This window comes from Hoplias malabaricus, chromosome Y, assembly GCF_029633855.1.
Source record: "Hoplias malabaricus isolate fHopMal1 chromosome Y, fHopMal1.hap1, whole genome shotgun sequence".
In the NCBI taxonomy this organism is placed as follows: domain Eukaryota; kingdom Metazoa; phylum Chordata; class Actinopteri; order Characiformes; family Erythrinidae; genus Hoplias; species Hoplias malabaricus.
The window spans coordinates 86,636,113-86,662,712 of record NC_089820.1 but is presented as its reverse complement, the minus strand read 5'-3'; the positions used below and the strand labels follow the sequence as shown (position 1 = coordinate 86,662,712).

The 26,600-nt window shown below is 40.5% G+C and overlaps 2 protein-coding genes across 3 annotated transcripts in view; both read right to left on the bottom strand.

Annotated features, from left to right (window-relative positions):
• The window catches only part of LOC136678889 (succinate dehydrogenase cytochrome b560 subunit, mitochondrial-like), a 390,354-nt gene that overhangs the window by 9,114 nt on the left and 354,640 nt on the right, over nt 1–26,600 (bottom strand). The window contains exon 2 of the mRNA XM_066657066.1: nt 255–316. The gene's annotated coding sequence lies outside the window, so the exon portion shown is untranslated. The remainder of the gene's footprint in view (nt 1–254; nt 317–26,600) is intronic.
• Nucleotides 8,524–26,600, bottom strand: part of atp1a2a (ATPase Na+/K+ transporting subunit alpha 2a) — a 40,203-nt gene continuing 22,126 nt past the window's right edge. For both annotated transcript variants that reach the window (XM_066655688.1, XM_066655689.1), the window contains exons 10-24: nt 24,071–24,186; nt 23,450–23,584; nt 22,668–22,747; nt 22,266–22,375; nt 20,741–20,916; nt 20,387–20,523; nt 18,609–18,759; nt 18,318–18,486; nt 17,187–17,341; nt 16,428–16,551; nt 12,095–12,240; nt 11,032–11,162; nt 10,493–10,594; nt 8,911–9,002; nt 8,524–8,807 (exon numbers count right to left, since the gene is read on the bottom strand). In XM_066655688.1, coding sequence (XP_066511785.1) covers nt 8,779–8,807; nt 8,911–9,002; nt 10,493–10,594; nt 11,032–11,162; nt 12,095–12,240; nt 16,428–16,551; nt 17,187–17,341; nt 18,318–18,486; nt 18,609–18,759; nt 20,387–20,523; nt 20,741–20,916; nt 22,266–22,375; nt 22,668–22,747; nt 23,450–23,584; nt 24,071–24,186 — 1,853 coding nt within the window. In that variant the 3' untranslated portion in view covers nt 8,524–8,778. The remainder of the gene's footprint in view (nt 8,808–8,910; nt 9,003–10,492; nt 10,595–11,031; nt 11,163–12,094; nt 12,241–16,427; nt 16,552–17,186; nt 17,342–18,317; nt 18,487–18,608; nt 18,760–20,386; nt 20,524–20,740; nt 20,917–22,265; nt 22,376–22,667; nt 22,748–23,449; nt 23,585–24,070; nt 24,187–26,600) is intronic.

Genomic DNA, 26,600 nt, shown 5'->3' with positions numbered 1-26,600 from the left:
CGCCACACATTTTCAAAAGGAGACTGCAGGAAGGCATGCTGCTGTAGCATGTGCAGAACGAGGCCTGGCATCATCTTGCTAATATGACCATGGATCTCTCTCTAAAATCCCAGTTTATGCTTTTAACTCAGTGGTACTTTCAATAAAGTTTTTCTTCATTTCTCACCTAATATTCACCATTCACAGATGAAAGTCGGGCCAAAGCAGTATAAACAAAATCACTTTTTAAAAACGCTTTAACAAACAATACTCACTGTCTATACAGCGCGCTGAACTGTGTCCGTGATGAACTTAGACCCTGACGGGCCACCGTCCTAGAGAACAGAAGGAGAACAAGAACAATACAGCTATTACTGAATGGACTTAACAGAATTAGCAGTAAAAGCATTTTTGCACAGCTCCTCTGAGAGTCCAGTGAAATGTTAATGAACTGAATACTTCATTTGTCGACGATCTTGAAGAAGCATCTATTACCTCTTCTCTTATTTGCAAACTTTAACAAATTAATGAATCACAGTGTAGTGCTGTCCCTGCTCTAAGAAGAGTGCTCAGCTGTGTTACACAAGGGTTTAATGAGCATAAACACCACACTGTCCAATCCTCTGGCTTTCCAGGACTGAAGGGACAAAAAAGCTAAGGCGCTTTACTCATGGTATCCAGGACCTGGAAGATTGCAAGTCTGTTTCAGGTTCAATTTGGTGTCATTTTAAGAGATGAAAATCAATCAAAATAGTCCAGTTAAAGGAAAATAGCTTAGGGGTAATTTTTACTAAACCATTAATAACATGTGATTTAAATTATATTCTGTTACACTTAATATACTCTGAGTGAACTAGTCTTGTTATTTTTGTCACTCTTCTAATAAAATACAGAATATATTACTCTGAGCTTTCCCTGACCTCTAAAGAACAACAAAATGAGCTTTAATTATTAATAATAATTAAAGAAATCAGTCACTAACATAAACAATCAGACCATGTCAAAATAATCACTAATGAAAATATGTAGTAGCACAAAATACACCAATATACAGTTTTACACACTAGCTACAATATCTGTAAATGACTATAAATATATTTAACGTGTACTTAGAGTTGCAAAAATAACACGACAATTAGTGAAATGAAGTGAAAACTTAAAGTAATTTAAATTACTTCTTAGTAATAATTTAGTACAATTAGTGGTTCCAAAATAGTACACTTTAAGAGAGACTTCTAGAGACAAATATATATTTTTAGTCTTTATTTGAACAAAAATATGTCATATTTCTACAACAACAGCAACAACAAAGAGTATTTTTTTTCCGACTAAACACCCAAATAATAATTAATTAATTAAGGAGTTATTAATATAAGTTATTTCTATAAGTTACCGCTATCTGCTGAAGCCTCAGAGCGACTCTGGACCTCGGCAAAACTCAAGCAATCACCGCAATATACTCATAACACTGGCTTTCTGAGACCGCTCAAAAACACTACCTAAAGACATTGAAATAAACATATAAACCCATATACAGACAAGAGCTATGCCCACACCCTGAAGTAAAACGTGAATGTTCTGTAAAGAGTCACTCAGCACTGACCTTAAATCAACGCCATGTTTTTCTGAGGTAAGGACGTGACGTAGCGGATGTAGTAGATTTCCAGCAGCTCCGCACCGACCGGCGCTACTCTTCAAATCATCTGCACTCATATTTCCGTTTTATCAGCTTCACTTACTATATAGCTGTACTTTGTAGTTTCACAATTAAAAACTGTTGTCCATTTGTTGCTCTGCATACGTTTTAAAATCTCCCTTCACAAGTTAGGACATTTTCCCCCTGGGAATTAAAAAGCTAACTGCAAGGTCTAAAAATTGTATCTACGCTAGGAGTAAATACACAGAAAAATAAAATATATAAATTCTTGTTTTCATACGTATTTTACTTTATACATATACCAAGAGGTTTCACACACCATAAATGTGACAGAGGCATGTTTACCACTATGTATCTCAACCTACATATTAATTACTTCTTTTTTTAAAATAAATTGGCAGCATAGGATACGAATTGTTGCAGCTTTGCAAGTGGAATTGCCTGTTCTTGACTGTTACTAATAGACCATGGTCTATGTTTTACTGATGCTCTTCATGATACGCCTTAGGAGACAGATCTGGAGTGCAAGTAGCTCATCCATCACTGCACATTTTGTGTTGGGTCGTCCTCTAGTCTTTCACCAGTGGACACAGCCCACAGGATGCTTTTGGCTGATATTTTTTGCTTCGTGGACTATTCTACATTAACACTGAGGGTTAAAAATTTTCAGCAGCCCTGCTGTGTCTGATCCACTCTAACATGACACTCTAAACACACCATTAGCATCAATCACTGCAGCACTGAGAATCATCCACATGAAAAATCAGACCTGCTCTCTGTGGTCCTGTGAGGGTCCTCGGACCATTAAAAACAGAGATAAGGGGGACAAACAAAATATATGAGATGGACTACAGTATGTAAGAAAACACAAAGTGCTCCTGTGTGGTCAGTGGAGCTAGGAGTATACACAGTAAGTGTAGAAACAACGAGGTGGACATAATGTTGATTGATCTGTGTATTTGTGAGTGTGAGGGAGAAAGATATGGTGAGCAGTGGCGATGCATTAGTGTGCTCTCTTGTTATGTAGCATTTTATAATGTGTTAGTTTGTTTTAAAAAACCCATTTCAAAAAAGTTTAGTCATTTGTTTTAGATATAAGAAAATATTATTTATATATATATATTTGTAATGTTATGAATCATAATGACATTCAATGGTCAATGTCAAAATGGATGGCACTGTGGCGCAGCAGTTATTGTTGCAGTCACAGCTCCAGAGACCCAGTGTCTGCATGGGTTTCCTCTGGGTGACTGTCCTGTGAGGAGTGTGGTGTGTTCTCTCTGTGTCTGCGTGGGTTTCCTCTGGGGTGACTGTCTGTGAGGAGTGTGGTGTGTTCTCTCTGTGTCCGCGTGGGTTTCCTCCGGGTGACTGTCTGTGAGGAGTGTGGCGTGTTCTCCTTTGCTCCTGTGTCTGTGTGGTTTCCTCCGGGTGACTGTCTGTGAGGAGTGTGGCGTGTTCTCCCTGTGTCTGCGTGGGTTTCCTCCGGGTGACTGTCTGTGAGGAGTGTGGTGTGTTCTCTCTGTGTCTGCGTGGGTTTCCTCTGGGTGACTGTCTGTGAGGAGTGTGGTGTGTTCTTCCTGTGTCCGTGTGGGTTTCCTCCGGGTGACTGTCTGTGAGGAGTGTGGTGTGTTCTCTCTGTGTCTGCGTGGGTTTCCTCCAGGTGACTGTCTGTGAGGAGTGTGGTGTGTTCTCCCTGTGTCTGCGTGGGTTTCCTCCGGGTGATTGTCTGTGAGGAGTGTGGTGTGTTCTCCCTGTGTCTGCGTGGGTTTCCTCCGGGTGACTGTCTGTGAGGAGTGTGGTGTGTTCTCCCTGTGTCCGCATGGGTTTCCTCTGGGTGACTGTCTGTGAGGAGTGTGGTGTGTTCTTCTGTGTCCGCGTGGGTTTCCTCCGGGTGACTGTCTGTGAGGAGTGTGGTGTGTTCTCTCTGTGTCTGCGTGGGTTTCCTCGGGTGACTGTCTGTGAGGAGTGTGGTGTGTTCTCCCTGTGTCTGCGTGGGTTTCCTCCGGGTGATTGACTGTGAGGAGTGTGGCGTGTTCTCCCTGTGTCTGCGTGGGTTTCCTCCGGGTGCTCTGGTTTCCTCCCACTCTCCAAAAACACACGTTGGTAGATGGATTGGAGACTCAAAAGTGTCCCTAGGTGTGAGTGTGTGAGTGAATGTGTGAGTGTGTGTCGCACTGTGAAGGACTGTTGCCCCCTCCAGGGTGTGTTCCTGCCTTGTGCCAGGGATTCCAAATAGACTCCAGACCCACACCGCCCTGAACTGGATAAAGGTTACAGACAATCAATGAATGAATGAATGTCCAAACATGACCGCCATAAGTCATTTTTATATCTGTCCTTGCACCATTAGAGTCGGTGCAGCAGAAAACCTGCCATATGCCTTACCATCCTTTATGGGAATGCTAGAATATAAAATGCTTAATACACTTTACATGACCAGTTCTGAGCTCTGATGCATCCGGTAGCATAAATAGCATTATTTGTTATGTATAAAAGCCATGTCAGCCTCCTGTTCCCATAGCAGGACCTGTTTCTGTCAAAAGGGCAAAGTTAACTGGATGTTTTGTATATGATTTTATGTAAATTTATGTAAATACGATGTGCCGGCATGTAGGATTATATTCACTGAAGCTAGAAGATATATGACACAGTGTCTCTTAGTTCTGTCAGGAAAGTCAACAGGAAATGAAAGCAGTGTCAGTATCAAAAAATTAAATCTGTATCTCTTCTGAATTACACAAAGTGCAATGCTATACACAGTTAATCGTTTATGTACAACAGTGAGCAGGAACATACTTTTACACATGGGATCTTTTACATAGTTCACACCATTTCTGCAACACATAGTCTTACCCATTGTTGACTGTCTAAGAGAAAATAAGTTCACCTATTATTACAGAGGAAACATTAGTGCCCTTTCACACATCTGCAGTAATCCAGAAATGTTCCAGAGTTTTCCCAGAGGAGCTGTGTGTGTGTGAAAGCGACCCACTCGCAGCATTGGTCCAGGACATTACCGGACTTTATCCTTCTCACGCCCTGGTGCGGGAATGTTCCAGGGTTCCTCCTGCACGCACTGCACAGGCTCACGCTCACAACCTAAGCACGTGTTACCTTTCTCACTCGTCTTATGCACTGCACATGTGAATGACCGCTCCAGACCCGACACTCTGGAGTTTCTCTAGAAATTCTCAGAAGTTCATGTGTTAAAGAAGCATTTTTTGCTCCTGGGCTCCCCCTAGTGTAATTCATTTGTACAGCACTGTACTGATAAACAATGGGAAGGGCAAGGAGTTTTCTACCTCCTCCACAGTTATATAGTGCAGTTCTGCAATGCAGAGCCTGGAGTAGCAACACAGAGGCTCTGTTATCCCTGCCACAACTCAGTGAGCATCACAATGATTTTTAAGCTGTAATTGTAAGGTTAAAAACATTACTTAGTGTTCCTTTAAGTTGCTAATTTAAAATATTGAAAAGTAACCTATATTTACTGCGCAACAACTGTGGCCCATGTTAGATATTTTCCCAATATTTAAATATTTAAAAATATTGTGTTGTCACTTATAGATCATTAATTTTATTACAATTACCACAGAATGGACAACTGTATGAGGCCATGAAGCTGAGTTGCCTTAATAACATAACAAATCATACTTGAAGTTTTGTTTGTCTTTGCAGATGAGCATTAAGGGAACAGGATTTTATACAAACAGCTAAAAGGAGTCAGTGAATGGAACATAGCTGTGGATTAACAGGAGTGTATTTATAAAGATTGAAAGCAAGCCATTCTGTTGAATTCTGGAACCACTGCAGAGGCCTTATGGACCGCAAAATATCAGCCAGCAGCGAGTTGCAGTTGTCAAGTCTTGAGATGACAAGAGTCTGAACAAGCACCCCGGGTAGCCTCTCTAGAGAACACTTAAAACCTCACTCTCTGTCTCTAGGGAGGCCACAGGGGGCTTGTTCAGTTACTTGTCATCTCAAGATCTTCAGAGTAGGCCACTTCTCACTGCAAAAGACTGAAAGCAATCCTATGGATATTTTACATCTCTCCCCAAAGCTGTTTTACCACACTTTGTCTTGCAGAAAAGACTTCCTTGTAGCTAGTCCAGCAACCCTGCAGGGACCCTCTGTAGTTATATTTCTGTTTCTATTCTTTTTATCTCATTATTATATATTAATCAGACAGTTATTTTAGGAATGATCAACTCTGTCTTCATTTAGTCTGAGACATCCACATCCATGTGAGACTACTCCAGGTCCCTGCTTCCATTGAATCTCAGGATGAAAGGTCCCTAGACTTGAGGAAGGTCTAGAGATATAGTTTTTGTACTTACAGGAACAGGAACTTACAGGAACCTTTAATGTTGGGAATTCAGTGAATACGGGGTTATGACACTCATATCTGAAAATCATGGATGTAGTAGCCTGGTTCCCTGTGTGTATTGTGTAGCCTTAGAACACCTCAGGGTGTTTTCTATAAGCATCTGCCTGTGGTGTGCACACTTCAGTTCCTATTCTGATGTTGGATAAAAGACTAATAAATTATATACAGTGTTTGTAGCAGATTTCATTTATGTTTTTTTTTAAAGATATTGTAATTAATAAAGATGTTCATGACTCAAAATCCTTCACTGCAGTGTAGTCCAAACTGCTATAAGGCAGCGTTAGATGGGACCCCCACTCCCTTCCCCCACTCATAAATCTCCCATTCCCTACACCCCTCCATTTTGACTTATGTCCCATGTGAGGAGGACTAGGTGTTACATTCATCTTCTGAAACACTTCATACTCCACCAGTGTTGGGTGTGTCCAGAGCCTGAAACATTAGACCCAACACACTGTAGACCTTTCATCCCCAGTCCATCGCAGGAATCTCACACTAACACCACTATTCTCACCTGTGGAGAACCCAGTCAACCTACCAACATGTGTTTTTGGAACGTGATTGCAAACCAGTGTGTCCAGTGATTCTGGGTAGACTCCGGACACACCGCCACCCTGAACTAGAGAAGGGTTACAAACAATGAATGAATGAATGAATGAATGAATGTCCAAAACATGACATAAGTCGTTTATATCCTTCACTGCACTGGTAGAGCCAGTGCAACAGAAAACCTGCTGTCGGACTGGCGCCCCCTACAGGGTGTGTTCCTGCCTTGCGCAGAGTGGATAAGAGTTACAGACAATGAATGAATGTTTTTTTTTCTGTTGTCAGAAAACAACAAGTCTTTATTGCAGTGTTTCTAAAAGTAAGGTGTCCATCATCACAGTCAAATACACAAAGGCATGGAAATGAAACAAAACTATAGCTGATGTAAACAGTGAAATCTGTTACCCGTTTATTGGATATTTGGATTTCACTGATATCATCATGAATATCATTGACAAAATTGACTATATCGCAAATTTTGACAATTATGCAAAGATAAAATACAGAATCAAGCTGAAAATGTATTAAGTTACAGCTCAAAATACTGAGCCACAGGAAACACATTAAGGCACAGTCTAGAAACATTAAGTTAAAATACAAAGACATTAAAGAACTAAGGCTAAAGCATTAAAGCTCTGTGGACCCTTATGGGTTAACTCATGCAGTCATTTTAAAACAATAGTTACACTCTCAGAAATAAAGGTACATTACTGTCTCTAAAGCTACAAACAGTGTAGTGTATCTTTAAAGGTACAGACAGTGTAGTGTATCTTTAAAGGTACAGCAGTGGTGTTAGAGTCCAGTTGTGTTCCCTAAAGGTTCATTAGATTCTCTTCTCCAGAAGGAGAGGGGGATCTCTGTAATCTTTCATTATACAACTGTGGAGAATAAAAGAACACAATAAAAGTCCTGGAGATGAAATGCGGCGAATGACATCAACACAATTTTATATAATAGAATAAGGTACTATTATGTTTCCTAATTAAAGGTACTGGCAGTGACCGTTTCTCTGACAGTGTAGGGTCATGAATCTTTAGTTGTGTTTAGAGGAATGATGCATCTATTATGAAAAATGACCTCACCTTTCCACCTTTACAGTTTTACTCTTAAATATACACCCTCAAATATACTCACATATTACTGCCTCCTCACACTACGGTGCTCATTTTAGGACATCATCAGACATCAGAGAAAATGGCATCTTTCTATAAAGGCATAGGCTCTGGAAAACGTCCCAGCTCTCAGCCCTTGTGACAAATGAACACAGATATTTTGACCTCGCGCCAAACAATTACCTGGCAAAGCAGCCCTGGATTAAAATGGCTTCAAGAAAATCAGCCTCAGATATAATGGCATCAGGCAAAACAGCCCTGGAGAAAGGCATCAAGCCAACAGTCTGAGCTATAAAGATATCAATCAAGTATCAGATAAAAAAAGGCATTAGGCAAGTCACAGGTACTAAGGCATCAGGCAAAATAATCACAGATAAAAAATCATCTGCAAAATAGTCTCAGATACTAAGGCATTTGGGAAAGTGGTCTGAGAATTAAGGCATCAGGCAAAACAGCCCTGGAAAAAAGGCATCAAGCAAACAGTCTCAGCTTTAAAGACATTAATCAAGAGGCATCAAGCAAAAATATATTTCAATAAATATGCATCAAGCAAATAGTCTTGGATTCAAAAGGCATCAGGCAAAAAGAACAGAAGAAAAGTTAACTTTATCTGTGATACATTTGTTCCTGTAACATGTAGCAAATAGTTGTAGAGTATAAGCTGAGGCTTCATCATCATCTAAAAAAATAACTGCACAGTTCAGATAAATGTTATGGCTGGGGTTTATGGTCTTCTTTCATAACCATATGAAAATGTAGCTGCAGAAAATAACCCGGTTAATAAAGAATGAACTAGTGAATGCCATACAGCTTTAGGGTTGTCCTTAACTGAAGCTGACCCTTACATCTATGTCCCTATGATGTCCACTCGTGTGAGATCTGGGACAAAACAGAGTTTTCCAGAGAGAGAAATAAAAGTAATTCATCTGAAATTTGGTTCTGAGGTCTGAGGATGTCCTAAAGACACTGAAGAGCACATGCCCTACACACATGGGTGTGCACAAACACACACACACAAACACAAACACACACACAAACACACACACACACAAACACACACTCATACATGTTCAGTCTCATTGTACGTTCTTTGTTGATTAGTAGTATGTCTCTTTCTCCACCCAACCTGTGAATAAAACAGAGGAGAAACTATGAAATATTGTTGCATTTTTGACCAATCACTGTCCAAATAAAAAATGACTGAATACGTTATTAAAAGGTTCCTTCACCTCCTGGTCTCCTCCTCAGTATGAACTTACGGACTTCATCATAAATGAAGATGAGTATACTGTACGGCAGAGCACAGAACCACCAGTAAACCCTGGACACAGAGAGAGAGAGAGAGAGAGAAAGAGAGAGAGAGAGAGAGTGTGAGAGAGAGTGAGAGTGAGTGAGTGAGAGAGATAGAGAGAGAGAGTGAGTGAGTGAGAGTGTGAGAGAGAGAGAGAGTGAGAGAGAGAATGACAGTGAGAGAGAGTGAGCAAGAGAGAGAAAGAGAGAGAGAGAGAGAGACACAGTGTGTGTGAGAGAGATAGAGAGAGTGAGTGAGTGAGAGTGTGAGAGAGAGAGAGAGAGAATGATAGTGAGAGAGAGTGAGCAAGAGAGAGAAGAGAGAGAGAGAGAGAGAGAGAGAGAGAGAGAGAGAAAGAGAAAGAGAGAGAGAAAGAGAGAGAGAGAGAGAGAAAGAGAGAGAGAGAGAGAGAGAGAGAGAGAGCGAGAGAGAGAGAGAGTGAGTGAGAGTGTGTGAGAGAGAGAGTGAGAGAGAGAGAAAGAGAGAGAGAGAGAGAAGAGAGAGAGAGAGAGAGAGAGCGAGAGAGAGTGAGTGAGAGTGTGTGAGAGAGAGAGTGAAAGAGAGAGAAAGAGAGAGAGAGAGAGAAAGAGAGAGAGAGAGAGAGAGAGAGAGAGAGAGAGAGAGAGAGATGTGTGACAAAACAAGGAAAAATTAAGGTTAAAAACATACTGAGAAAATCTGTAGTGAGACCTTTTACATATTAACATTATTATTTATTTACTCTAGTTGGCAAAAATGATCCTTTCTAATTTATGAACTCAGCTAACACAGATATTCTAATAGAAAAGTATAGTAACTTGTATAAACTCCAGGAATGCATTGCCAGTAAAATGTAAAAAAAATATATATATATATAATACGCCCTGGAGTAGCTGCATATGAGCCAAAGGTCACCAAGTCCAATGCCAAGGGTCTGATGAAGGAATATAACTTTATACATGGTGCATGTGTGTAGTAGGGATGGGCTATTCAATGAGTCTTTACTATTGATTTTTGTGGTGTTAATTGAATGCCAATCTGTCAATCCCCCTGCATCCTGGGCCCTAAACGTTCTTTGGAGTTATTGGACTAGCTCAGCTATTCTGAGTTCAGAGCCGATTCCACACTGTTAGCAGGACGACTCGGCTCCTTCTGCTCAGTTTAACTTGAGCTATGTAAGTAATGTAAGTTTTGGAGGAGGGTAGAATATCATATCCCTCCCCACCCTCTAACTGTTGAATTCAGTACAGCACTAACCCAGGAGTAAAAACAACCCCAAATGTTATCTAGTGTTCTTTTAAAGGTAAGTGCATTATTATGATATTATATTACCATTCAATCGCTGGCTAAAAAATTTAAAATGACAATAATACCATTTATCGCCATTATTTCTGGGACAATATTTGGACCACAAAAATGGCTATTGTTACAGTCCTCGCATGCAATCGATTGATCTATTACATTAAATGACTTTCAAATAATTCTTAACTCACAAAGTCATTCCCTTCCCTAGTGCACAGGTGTGTGAATGTGTGTCTTACTTGAGAGGGTACATGCGAAGAGCGACGTCCATTCCAGGGCAGTAGGACAGGAACGCAGCCAGAGCCGTCTCAGCAAACAGACCAAAGATGAGAATCTTATTCCTACAGGACACAGGAGTGATCTCTCAATACAAACATATCAAACTCAACAACCATGAAAAGTGACTCTGAAATACTGTTTGTTTTATATATATACTCTGCCTTGACAAAACCTATCAAAAAAAAACCCCAGTAGATCTTGTAGCATGTGGCATATTAAAAGCTTTCTATTTCTAAAACGTACATATTATGCCCATTTGAGTCAAAAACATTTGAAAATCACCAGTTCAAGCACGTTTTGCTCAGCCATCCGAGACGAAGCACAACAGCACCCCCTTGTGTATCTGCCCCTAATGTGATTGAGTATGACTGAATGACTGCCTATGTATGTATTTCATAAGTGAGTGAGATACAAGCCAGTTCCATGAAGTGGTTCCTTCTGTCTCTTGCATACACAAGTATTTCTAACTTCTCTAACACACACACACACACACACACACCTCATGCCCTGCTGGAAGAGGGAATTCCTGCGTGTTTTACAGATGATGAGGTCGGCCCATTGCACCACCACAATGCTGACGAAGAAGGAGGTATGGCAGGTGAACTCCACAATTTTACGCTGCTCATAGGTCTGTGAAAGGAACACATAAGTGGCTTGTTTTTGTTTTCATATTTCCAAGTTGACACACATTAGGTCTGTCCCAAAACCTACTGAGCTCTAAGGAGGCAGTGACTCCGTAGACAGCTGTTTAAGTCGGCAGCGCTCTGTCGGTTGTTTGTCTTCATGAGGCGGATTATTGAGATGCCGTAGTTAGAGAGCGACAGCGGCCTCAGCGTTTCAGGGCTATGGGCTATAGATTTTCGTGTTCCCGTTTTTATCGCTATTTTAATTATTTTTCCTCTGGGAGAGAGGGAGGGTTCGATGCCGCCTTAAAATTCAGCCAGATTAAGGTATCTCAGCAGGCAGTATTTTTAAGGTGTGTTGCTACCTGATTTGTGCAAATTGCCCAATTTGGACGGCGCATGTTGTCCAAAAATTGGATTAAAAATATCAATTAGCAAAGTGTACACAAGCCTGATGAAGCATGCACAATCCAAATCGGGCAACGGCGCAAATCTGGTTGGACAAGGTGTCTCAGAACTGGGTCAGCTTATGTGTCTGGAGCGCACACTCTATGATGTAAAAAGTTCTCCATGTAGACAGCTCCCTTAATTTTGGGACAGACCCATTATCTGCTCAATAAACTACAACAGTAATTTACACTATACTTTTAAAAATACATTTAAAGTTCTATTTTCTTATATTACACTGTTGCTGTCAATTCCAGAGCTAACATTGCTGTATCATAACAAGTGAAATGAGGAAAACCAAGAGCATTGTTCCTGAAGGTGTCGGTGTTAGCAGGTTGTTATTACTGGTGGACACATAGCTAGCATTACAAAAAGAGTAGATTAGCATGTTTGGATAGTTTGCCCTTGGTGAAACTACATTTTAAATACAATACCACATTCTGTGTGTGTGTGTGTGTGTGTGTGTGTGTGTGTGTCTGCGCGTGTGTATACCCATTGCTGTCCATAGCTGTCTTCAACGTCATTGACGTTGCGGTCGTCCCACTCCAGACGTATTCCCAGAAGTGTGTACGGCAAGAACCCGTTTTCCGCCAAAATCACAAAGTAGGTGAAGAACCCCGCCAAGGCCTGGATCATACCTGCACACAAACAATTATCACTGCATTACCAAGCGTACACATATCCAAGCTAATGCAAAGATACTTTTGTGGGCCAGGGCTCAGAGGAATCAGAATCAAAGCAACCTGAATGTGGGTGAAATTTAATTTACAGCACACTGTCAAGAGAGTTAGAGTCATATCACAGACAAAACCAAGCAATCAGCCATTTTCTTCAACAATTCGTCTTCAGAATATGAAACAGTCGCCCTATTGATTTCTAACGGCCTGGATGTGTCAGATATTCTGTAGTAAACCTATTCTGTAGGCCCTCCTCTACGGACAAAATACATTCACAGTGACTACAGACCAATTACATTCTCTATATTATGTGAACTGTCATTATAGAAAGATATTAAATGATCACTTTAATATGTAAAATGTAAACTAGAGATGGCACGATACCACTTTTTTAGGTCCGATACTGATACCGATATTTTACATTTGGGTATCTGCCGATACCGATACTAATAGGTAACTAATTGTAACATTATTATATTATAAGAAATACATTGCACCCAAAACACAGTTCAGTTGCCAGTACTGATTTAAACATAGCTTTTCACAGCAGTTAGCTGGTCACCACTATTCAGAAATTTATCCTGAAATTTTAAAACTTAAAGCAAAACTTTAAATATATGGATCAAAAGTAGTATTCAAAATGAAAGTAGTGCAAACATGGCTTTTTGTGACCCTCAGCTAATATTAAGATGTCTGTCGGTTCAATCTTTTTCCATCACATGAAACCTGAAGTTCAACTCAGTGAAATCTCTATACAAAACTTAACACTTGTATAAAAACATTTCCAGTATAAAAAATACAAATATGTTCGTGGTGTTATTCCCAACATTGCTACCACCTTGTGAGACAGTAGCATTACGCAAAATACACTCGGCGGTGTTGCTGTTTTCTTCATTGACTGTGAAGTAACTCCAAACTGCTGACGTGTTTACAGGCCTCTCACAACAGTCGCTCTATCACGTGATGCCTGTGGGTCCTATGCAAAAGTGCTGCATTGGCTTACGGCACGTTGCAAATTTCACCCAAGAAATTTTTTTTTATATTTAATAGATTGGATGTTTTGTTTCTTTCTAATATCCGATATAGCAATTTAGGCCAGAATCGGACCGATACCGATACTGAATATCGTATCGGCACATCTCTAATGTAAACACATAAAAAGAGAGTACAATTAAACTATACAAGGTTTACACAATGGGATGTCTGTGTCCAGAGTGGGTGTGGGTTCTCTTTTGGATTTATAATGTACATATTATTGATAATACCTCAGTCATCATTATCCTTTTTTTTTTTTTATAATTGGCTCTTCGTGAGTCATCTACAGATTTAATCATCATCCTGATCCTCCTGGTCCTTCTTTGCATAGAGCTACAATACTACAACATTTTTATATATCCTCCTGCATGCAAACTGGTTTTACACAGAGGCCCTAAGATTACATGGCTGTTGTTTTAATTAAGGTATGGCCACAAATAACATATGGAGGTCATGAGATAATATACTGAGGCCACTAAATATATCATGTGGCCTCAGTCTATTATATTTGGGCCTCACTATATTATTGTCTTGTGACCTCAATATATTATTTTGTGACCACACCGTATTATAAAGCACCACATTGTAATCTTAGGGGCTCTGTAGTTTTATATAAATCCAAACATTAGTTTAAATGTATGGTGAAGCAAAATCAGTCATAAAGTGAACTAGCATCAGACGGGATGATGGCAGAGACTCACTGAGGCAGGGCTTAACTGGTTTGTATTTGTATGTGGCAAACAATCAGACTCCTCCAACTAAATCCACTACATCTATTTTTTTACATGAAACGGGGAAAAGCAAAAACATTGATTTCACTGAGTTCAAGGAAAAATGAGACAGCTCAGTTCTCTTCTTTCTATAGAACTACTCCAATTACCCAAGGTCATGGACTTCCTCAAATCTTCAGTTCCCTCAATATCTCACATTTTAGAGTGCAACAAAAAGTGATGAAGGAAGATAAAGGGTTTCTCTGTGTGGGTGTTTGTGAGAGTGTATAAGTCTGTTTTTATATACTTTCGGGGCAAATAAATCCTTATTTCTTAGAAAAGCCTGAGAAAACCAGCAAAAGAAAACTATATGATTGATTTGGTTAATAATAAGGGGAAAAAAACATTTAAATTACGTTAATTCTTATTACAAACACTATACCTGCACAGATCTGTCCTTATGGGCACGTATAATCATTCATTCATTTATTGGCTGTAACCCTTATCCAGTTCAGGGTGGTGGTGGGTCCACCAACGTGTGTTTTTAGAGCGAAACCGGAGCACCCGGAGGAAACCCACGCAGACACAGAGAGAACACACCACACTCCTCACAGACAGTCACCCGGAGGAACACACCACACTCCTCACAGACAGTCACCCGGAGGAAACCCACGCAGACACAGGGAGAACACACCACACTCCTCACAGACAGTCACCCGGAGGAAACCCACGCAGACACAGAGAGAACACACCACACTCCTCACAGACAGTCACCCGGAGGAAACCCACACAGACACAGGGAGAACACACCACACTCCTCACAGACAGTCACCCGGAGGAAACCCACGCAGACACAGAGAGAACACACCACACTCCTCACAGACAGTCACCCGGAGGAAACCCACACAGACACAGAGAGAACACACCACACTCCTCACAGACAGTCACCCGGAGGAAACCCACGCAGACACAGAGAGAACACACCACACTCCTCACAGACAGTCACCCGGAGGAAACCCACGCAGACACAGGGAGAACACACCACACTCCTCACAAACAGTCACCCGGAGGAAACCCACGCAGACACAGAGAGAACACACCACACTCCTCACAGACAGTCACCCGGAGCAAGACTCAAACCCACAACCTCCAGAACCCTGGAGCTGTGACAGAAACAGTACCTGCAGTGCCATCATGTCGCCCCTGGGCAAATATATGAGGACATCCAAATGTTTGTTAAACCCATCATTTTGAAACCATGGGCATTAATGTGGAATTGCTTCTATAATAGCCTCCAATCTTCCAGGAAGGCTTTCAGCTAGATTCTGGAACACGACTGCAGGGATTCACTCCCATTCAGCAACAAAAGCTTTAATGAGACTGGGCACTGATGTTGGGCGATGGCTCACAGTAGGCGGTCCAGTTCATCCCAGAGGTGTTGAATGGGGTTGAGGTCAGCCTGCTGAATGGGCCAAACCAGAACCAAGCCAACCTTTTTTTCTGATTTTCTGGGAGTTTTCACACTGAAACTGAAAAGGGCCATCGCACACAGCTGAAAACACATGATTCTCTGAAATTTCACTGTCCTTTAAATGAAACTACTAACTACTAACCACTTTAGTTCACACTGGGCATTGTGGTCTTAAAGAAACACTAGATACGATCTGGTGTTTTTGCTCTTGGGCTCCTCCTAGAGTTGCACAGTGTAATACACTCTTAGAGCACTGTCCTTAAATCAAGGCGGGGTGTGGTTTCCTACCCTCCTCCAAATGTCACACAGCAGCAACAACAGAGGCTCTATTCTCCCTATGACAGGTCAGTGGAGCATCACAATGATTCTGAAACTGTAATTGTTTTAAGGTACAAATACTACCTGGTGTTCCATTAAATCTTCCATGTTGTTAATCGCCAATGAATCCTGATCTGTAAAAACTCCTAACCAACAGTTCTTGTGCTGGTGTTGCTTCCAGGGACTTTTGGGAACTGATCCGAGTACAGGCTATTTTTATGGGCCACATGTTTCAGCTCTACTGTGAACTTGTGTTGCTTTGTGGCCGAGCTGTTTGTTGTACCAGTGTTTAAATTATCCAGCTCAAACAGGGGAGAAATTTCACAAAACATCCCAATTTTCTCCACTCTTCTATCAACTCAAATCAGAAGGGAGCATGCTTTGACATTCCCAAGCGACAGAGCTTTTCAGGACGACCCTCCTGCACGTGTTCGTATCGATTTGTGACTGATTTTATTCATGCTTTAGAAATAGGACATGGCAGAAACAGCCAAACCCAGTAATTCTTTACATGTCATTATATGTGATATATGTTTAATGTATAACACACAGTACACATATGTAGGACCCCATGCACTGATACAGTACAGAAATGAATTGTGTTTTCCTCTTACCAATCTGTCCATATGCCATACTGATGAGTCTCTCATTGACCAGTTTATCAGTTTTGGGGTTTCGGGGCTGGCGCTTCATAATATCACTTTCTGCTGTCTCATAAGCCAGAGATATGGCAGGAACCTAAAAGGAGGGAAGGGAGGGAGAGAGAGAGAGAGAGAGAGGTGTGAAAGTGCTGTGGGGCAGTAGAGCAGCAGCAATGATAAATGAAGGGTTTATGGGTTTGGACGGTTTGGGTGTGTGTCTTCAGAATGAGTAAATGTTTTTCTGGAAGACAGGTACAATGATGACTGGATACTGATGGACTGAAAATGATGAAGAGATAGGACAGACATAGAGAAGGGCAAAGGGAGAGAAGTAGAGTCTCATCACTCAATTAAACACACACACACACACACACACACACACACACACACACACACACACACATACTCCATTTGTGTTTGTTTTGTTTATATAATCTAAAAATACTATAATTTATGCTATAAATCCCCATTGTTCTACAGCCCCATCATTGAACGTCATGATCAAGTGAATAGCACAAGCATTTTTACACTCAGTTACATTAATTGTTAAGTATATTCCTTTATTTTATACACATACATATACTCGCAATTTGTGTCAGTACGTTTGTCTGTGCAGCAGACCGTCTCATACATATTTGGAGGCTATTTGCACATCATTGTGGCTGAGGCAGAGGTGTGTACTCGCACGTGTGTGTGTGTGTGTGCACGCGCGTCTGTATGTGTGTGTTTTACCATATCAGTTCCGAGGTCGATGCAGAGGATGGTGACAGTGCCCAGGGGTAGAGGGACACTGGCAATGATAAAGAGCAGAAATGGAGAAATCTCCGGGATGTTGCTGGTGAGAGTGTAAGCTATCGACTTCTTCAGGTTATCAAAGATCAGACGACCTTCAGGAGAAAACACAGAGGACAGGTTTGTTCATCCCAGCAGAAACTTTAATATTGAACATTTTATTTGAATAAAATGGCTAGATTTCATTTTCTTTTTTGGGGCATTAAAGGCCTCATATTAAAATAGAACTCACAATATCATTTTCAATTATTGTGTTTCCAGTATTTTTAATGTGTTTTATATAAGTTATAGGGTTTACAGTAGGGCTGGACAATAGACAATAATTAAATCAGTATTTATATAGTATACTGATATATAATATATAACAATATGATATTCATTCATTCACTGTCTGTAACCCAGTTCAGGGCAGTGGTGGGTCCGGAGTCTACCCGGAATCACTGGATGCAAGGCAGGAACACACCCTGGAGGGGGCGCCAGTCCTTCACAGACATTCACTCACACATTCTGTCACTCACTGATGGTCATTAGAGGGCGCTGCCATCAGTTTATTGCGCTCAGTTTTAAAATTAGTTTAAAAATATTAATATTGACAAAGCCAAGAGGTTCATGTCTGACAGTGATGTCATGTTTCTTGTTTGTTTTTACCAGATTTTCTGTGGTTTTTATATTTACAGTGTGTTCATACCGTATCAACTAAAATTAAGTATTATATTGTGATATAAACATTGCCCGTATCCTCAAGCCCTAGTTTACAGTCATTGACTGTAGCTAAAGTGTTGCTGCAAAATGTATCATCCCCCTTCTACCAGAAAAACACAGAATACTGCCACTACCATGTTGTGGTCCACTGCTCAAACAATGTCTCACCAGCAGTGGTGCTATAGTGGTTCCACTACATCACTAATGTATAGGGTGGAAGGTGGCTGTTATGCTTGAGTTATAGTATCATTAGACAGGCTCAGTATTTCCATGCATCTACAGCAGCAATATATTTGAGGAAATGGCCAGTGGGTGAATATATAAGGTGTAGCTAAGAAACTCAGATCTCATTGTATACTCCCCACTTACCCTCCTCCACTCCTGTTACTATGGAAGCAAAATTGTCATCCAGCAGGATCATGTCTGCCGCCTGTTTGGAGACGTCAGATCCGGCTATCCCCATGGCAACACCGATATCCGCCTTTTTTAGAGCAGGAGAGTCGTTTACACCATCACCCGTCACCGCCACAATAGCACCCTGGAAGCACAAGCAACTATCAACTATTACATCAACACATTAGCTGGAACATTTCTGCTCAGTTCAGCTTTCACAGCAAAGCACCCCTGATAACCCACACAAACACAGACACACACTCCTACCTGTCTCTGGCAACCCTCCACAATAATGAGCTTCTGCTGGGGAGATGTACGCGCGAAGACAATCTCAGTATGGTTCTTCAGGATATCGTCCAAATACTCCGAACTCATCTCTTTCAGATCACTGCCATGGACCACACAGGCCTTGGCATCTCTGTCCCAAACACACACACACACACACACACACACACACACACACACGTATAAAATATTAGTAGGTGTATTGAAACTTAAGGGTTTTTTTATTATTATTAATAAATGACAGTTTTCATTTTTAATACCTACCCAACCTTGACCATGAAATGAGAAAAGAATGGGAGAGTGATTTATTTACAATTATTTATTCACTATCTGTAACCCTTATCCAGTTCAGGGTCGCGGTGGGTCCGAAGCCTACCCGGAATCACTGGACGCAAGGCAGGAACACACCCTGTAGGGGGCGCCAGTCCTTTACAGGGCGACACACACTCACACATTCACTCACACCTACAGACATTTTGGATTGAGTGATTCTAACTTAAAAAAAAATACTGAAAAATTACACTCAATTTAATCAAACAATTAACTTCAGTAATCTCTTTATGAGTCTTTTATATTGTATCACTTTTATAATTGTATTTGATTTATCAGTCTTCACACCTTTAAGAAATAATCTTAAGGGACCCGAAGGTAACTTGCTTGGCTGCTGCACTCAGTGACATGATTATCACATGATTATCGTAATAAAAGGTCTGAAACAGGATGTCTCCCCTGGAATGAGGGAGTATTTGGTGAATTTATCAAATTAAAGACACGTTCAGTCAAAGCTGCTCCAGCTCACGCTGTATGTAAATAACTAGAAGGTGTTTGGAAGTGAGCCATCATACAAAGGGTCTAAAACAGGGGTGTCAAATCAGATCTACGGAGGGCCGCGTGGGTGCAGGTGTTCTTTTCAACCACGCAAAAGCCCCACACTACTGAAAGTCAAGATCTATTGATTAGATCCAATGATTAAAAACAGGTGGAGTGAGGTGTGGCTTCTGCGTGGTTGGAAAGAAAACCTGCACCCACACGGCCCTCCGTAGATCTGATTTGACACCCCTGGTCTTAAACCTCATCCACATCGAAGGCATAGACTTCTGATATTAACCCCGAAGAGCCCAGACACAGTTCAACATCAGGTCAAATTATGAGAAAAATAAAACAGGCCAAAGAAACAACATGGAACATTTTTTTCCACATTTCTTGCAACATTCTGTAATTATGTTTGAGCTAAAATCCCAGCGTCACACAGACATCACAACAACCGTTTTATAACGTGTATTCCAACATTTTGGTCTTGATTTGGGTCAGAATGGTTCTGTGTGAAGGTTCAAACAAAGCATGCTTTTAAAATAAGTATTTCTATGGTCTCTGTGTAGTCACCACACACACTGTCACTCTGCAAATGAGGTCACGTACACACACTCACACACTGTCATGTGACTGCATCCAGGACGTTCAGTAAATGCCACTTAGGGACGTCATGATTTAAAGTGAAGAATAAAAGTGTGCAGGGAACTTTCCAGACTTTATAAAGGGTTTGTGACAGATATGTCACCATGGGTTTTAAGGGTTTACTTCAATAACATATTGTTTCATATTCACCGACTCAAGTCAAGGTAATTTACATTGAAGGTGGTATATTTAAATGTGTATACTGTGTGCTTTGTGTAATGCTGCTCTGCTAGATCTGTTTCATTATGTTTTTTATTGTAATAAAGACCATATTTCATCTCTAATTTACCCAAACTCATACACACCTTGGGTCGACTTGACTTAAAGGGATGTTGAGTCTCTCTGCGATGTCCTCCACTGTCTCGGTCCCCTCAGAGATGATGCCAACACCTTTAGCGATAGCTTTAGCCGTGATTGGATGGTCTCCCGTCACCATAATTACCTTTGTAAATGGGTTAGATATAATAACCTCAATTTATAGAAAAGTCGTTTCTTAACTGTGGCAATACGTTTATTTTATTGTGTAAAATATGAAACTTCCAAAGTGCTATGTAGTTATTTTGTGTAAAATAATAATAAAAGCCACAAATCTAACTAAAGTGCACTGAAATGATGAAGAAAAGGTTTTAACTTTTAAATTAATAAAGCAATGTGAATACCTTGATGCCAGCAGAGCGACATTTGCCCACAGCATCAGGGACAGCAGCTCTCGGTGGATCAATCATGGACATGAGACCCAGGAAGCACATCCGGTCTGTGGGGAAATTGACCTCATCAGAGTCGAAGGCAAATCCTCTTGGGAAATGGGAGGGAGACAGAGAAAGGTGGCAGAAACCTGCAGACAAAGACACAAAAATAACTACCATAGACTCAAGAAACAAAGGGAAAATGTCAGAAGTAATATAAAGCAAAATCAATGATGTTGGCTGAGGACATTTCTCAAAGAAACTCTGTGGTAGTGGCTTGGTAAATAAAGTAAGCCTGAATTCTACATTTTTAGGCTCATTTCCTTCACTTGTGCTGAGCTTAACCAGACTTTTTCCAATCAAAAATTGTAAAATTGTATCAAACCCCAAACCTCAGAGTGTCTGCAGCAATTATGACCCAGCACTTTCACCCAACCGTCTTGAGCTAACATAAGGGGTGTATTTGTTTACTTCACAGAATACTAGTGTATATCTGTAACTGTGTTTGCATTGGAGCAGAAAGTGAAGGTTGCAGACACCAAACGTAGTTATGTTTCATACAGTGTGGTGATCCACATACTGAGATGGGGACATGCACTTCAGACACACTTGAGACACATGTTCACACACTCAAAATGGGACTAGGAATAGTTTTGGAATAATGAGCAGCTCAATTCTAATTTGTCCTGTAGATGAAATAGGTCACATTCTATTTACACACCATAAGTACGTAAGTAACACATTTTGTATTTGTAATATTTTACACAGTTCTATAATAAAAGCTAATAATTATTCACCTCTAGGTACTATTACACTGATTTTACTAACGTGAACAATAATGTGCCTGTACAGTACCTTTTTTTCTGACAGTGTACTTACACTTAGCTCTTTTCTAGACAACCACAGTGATTTACATTGTTTGAAAGACCTCAAGCATCACCAATGTGCAGTATTCAAATGAGTGATTGAACAGCAGCCAATTACGCACAAGTACGCTCACTACACATCAGCTATTTTATAGAGCAGTGACAGTACAAGGCAGGACCCACACCCTGGAATTGGTTCCAGTCCATGACAGGGCATCACACACTTACCCAGTCACAAGCTCACACCTGTGGGCATTTATGCATAGCCAATAGACTATAGGAGCAAACTGGAGTAACCCCACTCAGACACAGAGAGAACACAGTGACCTCTTTGGGGCTGGACCCAGGAACCTTCAGTTGTGTGTGAGCGATGTGAGTACACGTTGTGCCACCCTTAACATAGTTACAAATTGATGTGCCCACAGACGTGCCCTTATTGCCTTAACAGGCTCACTCTCACATACAGCAATAGGTGTCCTTGGGCAAGACTCCCAACACTGCACTACCTCTGTAACATGATTTAAGAATATAATATAAACTGTTCTGGATGCTGTTTCTGCTAAATGCCATAAATATCAACTCTCATACTCAATAACATTCCCTTGCCCTAAATGCTTTCTCTGTTCTCTTACCCAGTACTCTCTCTCCCAGACCACCCAGGTCCATGTACGCTCCCTGGAACGCATCCTTCCAGTCATCATCTAGAGGAATCTCCTGGCCATTGATCATTATGGTACTGCATCTGCGTGATCAGTCAGCCACAGCAACAGTCATTGATTACCAACACTTGCAGTCATCAAGTAAACACCACCAATTACACCAGCATTAAGTATTGATCCGAGTGAAATATCATTAAATAATAATACTCCACTGTTAAAAACCCACAATCATAATGATTATTAATGATTAATCACATTTATGGTAAGGTTTTCTTAGTTACAGATTTCTGTAATGAAGTTAAAAGTAGCTTCTGAGCAGGTGAGTGAAGGAGTGGATGGAGGCAGGGTTCAGTCCTGATTACTTGTATTGATTACCTGTCCAGAATCCTCTCGGGAGCTCCTTTCATGACCAGCAGATGCCCCGTGGGACTGTCTTCTACCTCATGGATGGACAGCTAAAGGGCAGGATGGAATAGAAAATTATTTGTATTTAATTGTGTTTATTGTATAAATATTTCAGGACTATCGTATACAGAACTATGTAAAGTCAAAGAACTAAATGCAACTATTTAACTGCCAGTCATAACAGCTATGATTTTCATGGTGAAAAATTCTCAGCACTGCAGTGTTTAATGTAGTAGCGGTGTGTTAGTGTGTGTTGTGCTTGTACAACTCGATCAGACACAGCAGTGCTGCTGGACTTGAGTTTGCAATCGTAGAACAACAAAGTCCTCCTGTGTGGTCAGTGGAGCTGAGAGAATGGACAGTGAGTGCAGAAACAATACAGTGCAGTATATTCTCGGTCGATTTGAGCATGAATTTTGTTTCCTCGTCAATATTCTGTGGCTTTTGGAGACTTAATGGCCTTTAGAGAGACTTAGCACATGTGCTGCCTCCTCCTTCATTATAGACAGGAGAGGCTGATATGGGAAGGAGCTGGGACACTTTAAAATTAGACTCTCCAGTAGGAAAAGAATAAGGGGACTCCTGAGAGGAACAGAACCTTGGATGGAGATGCTGTTTAGAGACCTTCTGTAAGATTTGCTTTAAGTGGCTTCATTTTTTGGTTGATATATTTTTTTTCGAAACACTGTATTGAACCCGTGTTTGGCCTTTGTGTGTGTGTGTGGCCTCTGTGCGTGTGTGTGCGTGCATACCTGGTACTTGTTGGTCGAGTTGAATGGGATCTCACACACCTTGGGGTTTTTCTCTCTGAGCTTGTGTACAGACCCACAGGAGAGCTCGATACACTTCAGCAGAGCAGACTCTGATGCATCTCCTGCCGTATCCCTCTAGACACACACACAGACCACATACACACGTATACCAGTACAGTACAGTTTAACTTCAGACCTTACAAATGCACTGAAATTGAGAGGCTCAGCCTAGGTGTGTTATATTTATGATACTTCACATCGCACAAAGAGGGTGGAGAAGGCTAACATTCAAAAACAGCTTTGCATAGAGGAAACACATGACTGTAAATCTCCTCCTAGATTACTGTTTATCCTGTGCCAGAAGCAACCAAGTTAAAGCACAAGCCAATCACGATGCTTTACCGGCTCCCGAATATCCCTTTCAATGAGTACAATTGGACTTCACACATATGCCAGGGAGCAGACAACCTTGAGCAAGCGCACTGTGCTACAGCACGTATGTCCCAGCTGATAAGAAATGGTGTCGTTGGTGTTGAGTGTCTGGGGTCAGAACGACTCAGATTCTAACAGACTTTATGGTATGTTTGTGTGTTCAGTGCATGTGCGTGTGTGTGTGTTCACCTTGAGAACTAAAACATTCTCTTGTCCAGGTTTGAAGACAGCACGGTTACAGAGTCCTGCGACCCGTGACAGAGCAGCCCAGGTGGGAGAGTCCTTCTCAAAGCCCCCAGAGCCCCCTGTGAATGAAAAAGAACTGTAGGTTTGAAACATAACCAGATAGATATATTTACATCATGGAAATCACAAATGTTTATTCATGCCATCTTATATTTCTAAATACAAACCTCTTTTCCAGAAAAGCTGGGACACACTGCATGACGTGAATAAAAACAATGCAATGATGCGTGAAATAATTTAAACCATATATTTAATTTAAAGTAATACAAAGACAAAATTTCATATGTTAAAACTGAAGAAGGTCATTGTTTTTTTGAAAATATTTGTCCATTAATTTGACGCCAGCAACAGGTTTTTAAAAAGTAGGGACTCCTTCTTTTTTAAAAATGACTGTAAATGCTTGTTAACTGAGGAGACCAACTGCATTTCTAGGGCCTTTTTATATATAGTTTCTCCTTTGCCTTTGTGAGGTTTAACTCCTACCTGTGGATGCAGTGACCAACTGTGCTTCCAAAGTGTTTCTGAGATTGTGCAGCGATTTCCACTACAGAATTCTCTCTATTTTTATTGCTAAGGGCCCCAAGACCATAGGCAGCCAATATTTTGGTTGTGGGACTTCTCCAGATTCTCTGACTCTTTCAAAGATATGTGCTGTTCATAAAGAAATCCCCAGGACCTTGGAGATTTTAAGTTGAGAAACATTATTCTTGAACTGTTTCATTATTGTTTCTTTCACAAAGTGGTGTACCTCTGTATGCTTTGTTTGCTTGTTTGTTTGTTTGTTTGTTTGTTTGTTTGTTTTTAAAGCATTACACATATCTTTGTTCCCCGTCCCAACATTTTTTGGAAACAAATTCAAAACGTTTTAAAAATTAATAACGTTTCTCAGTTTCACCATCGGCAATATTGTCTTGGCATAGTTTTCAGTTAAATACATGGATTAAACAATTAATTAGAATCATTGCATCATGTATTTATTTAGATTTTGTCCAGCGTCCCACCTTCTGTGTGGTTTGTAATGGGGTTTGTAGAATACTTATGTACGACATGAAGAAAATAACATATTTAACAAAACACTACCCGTGTTAATAATAGTCTGTTTAAAGACTGGAAAACAAAGTTTTACACAAGGTTTGAAGCAGAACTCATTTAGGGTCAGGGTCAGGGTCAGGGTCAGGGTTATTGTTACAAACACTGATGTTGATCTCACTTCATTGAGACCTTTATTTATTTTATTTAATATATTGTTACTGGACTCTTCTGAAGTGTCCTCAGTAGAGAACAGAAATTCATGGCCTGAGATTGCATTTATTATTAATTACAATTTCCATGGCGACCCAAATTATAATGAAAGCTTCTGGGATATTACAAATACATCATTTAATTTTTGGGATCGGTAAGAGCCCTTGAGAAGGATCCATCGCCTGTGTAATACCTGCTCTCTGGTGGTCTTTTGGACCCTGAGAATTGATGAACATAATAAAGATGGACAACTTACACACAGACAAAGAATACTCTGGAACCAATCATGTGTACAGTGCACCTACGTGGTTAGTGAATCTGATAAATAGGAAATTAATGTAGACACAGAGTATGTGTGAGTGTCTGGATCTTTTCTTTAGGAAAGCCAGTGTTCTGAGTTGTGCTGCTTTGTCCAAACGTGCTTTTATACGTACAGCTGAAGATAAAACAGTAGGTAAGACTCTGAGAAGATAAATGTAGTGCATTGGAAAATGCTGCAGGAGATAAGCACAGTCTCAATCGCCTTATTAAAGAAATTCTAAGATAATTACAGTGATAAGGCATGCTTTTATAGTTTTTTTACATTTAATTCGCCATGGACAGTTTGGGAACACTCAAACAAATAATAACAGAGAACTAAGTGTAAGTATTGTGTAATGCACCAAAGAAGAACTTATTTATCACATAAAACACCAGAAAATATAATAATATTTGTGTCTGAGCACAAGCACAGAGCTGCAAAGTGACACATTTCGACAGGGAATCACAACCCCGGTCGTAGATGTAGTATTACTGAATAAATAAAGATTACTGAGGTATTTCCAGCAGTTAAAGTTTACTAAAACTAACATTTCTGGGGACCGCTGGTGAACTGTGTTGATGATTTCTAAGTAGAATTTAGTATTAATTCTCACACTCTTGTGCAATGGCTAACAAATTGGACAAAAAATGCATATAAATTGCCACCACAGCAAACAGCAACTCTGCAGCACAATATGCAAATGTCATATTTAAATTTGTTCCCTGTAGATGATGTGTTAACTTGTTTTTTACTCAGAAAATCAACAACACACGCCATTTATCAAGTGGTGTTCAAACCTTACTGACATACTTCTATCCAATACGATGCAGAGTAGAACATCATTAAGTGTGGTCTTTGCCCAGTTGTGGCACACGGGTCTGAAGCTCATGAATATTCATGCAGATGCATGGACTGTTTGGCTCTGAGACT